The sequence below is a fragment of the Hydra vulgaris genome, chromosome 09 (assembly GCF_038396675.1).
Source record: "Hydra vulgaris chromosome 09, alternate assembly HydraT2T_AEP".
NCBI classification, from domain to species: Eukaryota; Metazoa; Cnidaria; class Hydrozoa; order Anthoathecata; family Hydridae; genus Hydra; species Hydra vulgaris.
In genome coordinates, this window is record NC_088928.1 from 39,711,641 (window position 1) to 39,714,352 (window position 2,712).

The 2,712-nt window shown below is 27.7% G+C and overlaps 1 protein-coding gene across 1 annotated transcript; it reads left to right on the plus strand.

Moving 5' to 3' along the window:
* LOC136085466 (uncharacterized) lies at positions 1 to 996 on the plus strand. The gene has a single exon (XM_065806776.1). It carries the CDS (start codon positions 1 to 3, stop codon positions 994 to 996), a length of 996 nt encoding a protein of 331 aa, XP_065662848.1.
* The last annotated feature ends 1,716 nt before the right edge of the window (positions 997 to 2,712 follow it).

The window sequence follows — 2,712 nt, forward strand, 5'->3', positions numbered from 1 at the left end:
ATGGAATTGAAGAGTGCGAATCAACCAGCATCTCTTTCAAATTATAATAGTGAAACTCCTATAAGCATTAACACTACATTGGAAAGTGTATACATGTTACCATCTGAAGCATATCTTTGGATTCAAGGAAGACTTCTTAAAACTGATGGTACAGCTTATGCTAATACAGATGCAGTATCGCTCACAAATAATGGATTAATGTACTTATTTAGAAAAATAAGGTATGATTTATCAGGAGAAGAAATAGAATCACTTAATAATCCAGGAAGAGCAACTACAATGTTAGGTCTGCTACAATACCCAAACGACTTTGAACTAGCACAAGGATTAAATCAATTATGGTATAAAGATACAGGAACAACAGCATCATTAATAAACAATACAGGATTTGCAGCAAGACAGTCATGGATAATTCAAAAACCAAATTCAAAAGGATCATTTTCAGCTTGCATACCCTTAAAACACATTTTTGGATTTTGTAATGATTATGATAAAGTTGTTTATGGATTTACGCATACAATAACTCTTGATAGAAAATCTGATAATGAAGCAATTTTTAGAGCTGCTGGTGTAGCTGCTGGAAAAGTAGATATTCAAAAATTATCATTGTTTATGCCACATGTAAGACCTTTACCAAAAACGAGAGGTATTATTGATAGTGATATAGCATCAAAAATATCAGTTCCAGTAGCTTTTAGATCACGTGGTTTTGATAGTTTACCAGTACCTGTTGGTACTACTGAATTTAGTTGGCAGCTCAGTTCAAGAATAAATTCAACAAAGCCTAGATACGTAATTATTGGATTCCAAACAAATAAATTAGAAAATCAAGAAATTAATTATACATTATTTAATCATTGTGATGTACAGATATGTCTATTAATGTTAATTCCAGAAAATATCCTACAAATAGTTATAATTTATCATTCCCAAATAATCAATTTTCGAGAATATATAAAGCAGCAGCTGAATTTAGTAAAAAATTTTATGGAATGAGTGAATTGATTACAAACTGTGACATATCTCCTTCTGAGTTTAAAGATTTATACCCACTATTTGTTTTTGATATTAGCAAACAAATACAAGATATAAAAGGATCAACATTAAATTTAACAGTTAAAGTCACATTTAACTCAAGTGTTCCAGCAGATACAATGGCATATTCTGTTGTGATATCTGATACTTTATTTAATTTTGAATCAGATGGTAATAAAATGCATGCGATTAAAGGTTATGTTAATTAATATATTTAAAATTGATATAAGAAATTTTTTTTCTTTATATAATAAAAATGAAATATACAAGGAAATATTTACAAAACTTATTAAAAGAAAATAAAATTTTACAATCATCTCAAAATTACGATACATTATTAATGTTAGCTATAGATAATGGCTTAATAGATAAAAATAAAATCATGGAAAACGTAATAGATGTAAATGAAAAAAGGCATGTTGGAAGACCAAGAATACATCCAATAAAAGAAGTTACTGAGAAAAAGTCAGTTGGAAGACCTAGATTAGATAAAGTAAAAGAACCTGAGAAAAAAGAAATTGATCCAAAATATGAAAGATTGAGAACAATTAGAAAAGAACCAGTCACTGTTAAACTCACAAACATAGATACAGGAGAAGAAATAATATATAAATCATTGTATAAGGCTATGAAAGAAACTAAACATGGATTTGGATATTTTGAATTACGCGATGGTAAGATTGAAGATGGGTACAAAATTGAAGTACTCAATTCTAAAAAATTTTTAAATAATCCTAAAAAATTAAGAAAAAATCTAAAGATTTTTCCTGTAAACTAAAAAAAAGTATATATAAAAATGACAGATAAAAGTGATAATAGACCGTATAAGTCTGAAAAATCTGTTAGTCCAGCTTCACGTGGACTTAAAAGACCTGCTTCAGAACCTTTAGAAAAATGTGTCCCTCAGACCTACAAAACTCTAAAAAAGACCTAAAAAAATAAATATTTCATATGGCTTATCATATGAAATATAACTTTTCTTATATTTAAATTTTAATAAGAAAAAAAAATTGAAATTTGGTATAAAGAATTCAAAAAAAGTATAAAAAAAAAATCTATTGGATATAAAAATGGAAATGAATCGTAAAACGATAAAAGAATTAAAACAAATCGCCAAAGAGCGAGGGATTAAACAATACTATAATATGCGAAAAGATGATATTGTTAATGCGTTATCCAACACACAAAGACCTATTAGTTCAAATCAGACAACTATCAATAGATATTTTCCAGTAATTCAAAGACCTCAAAATGATAGATATGTTCCAGTAATTCAAAGACCAATTCCAGCACCACGGCCTGATAGATATGTTCCAGTAATTCAAAGACCAATTCCAGCACCACGGCCTGATAGATATGTTCCAGTAATTCAAAGTAATCCTAGAACTTTTAATCAAGTACCCTATGATCAATATTACAATCAAAGTCAATATAATCATTACAATCAAAGACAATATAATGATCAATATTACAATCAAAGTCAATATAATCATTACAATCAAAGTCAATATAATCATTACAATCAAAGACAATATAATGATCAACATCAATATAATCAAAGACAATATAATGATCAACATCAATATAATCAAAGACAATTTGACCAAAGATATCAAAATGATCAACCTCAATATAATCAAAGACAATTTCACCAGACATTTAACTAAAGATATCAAA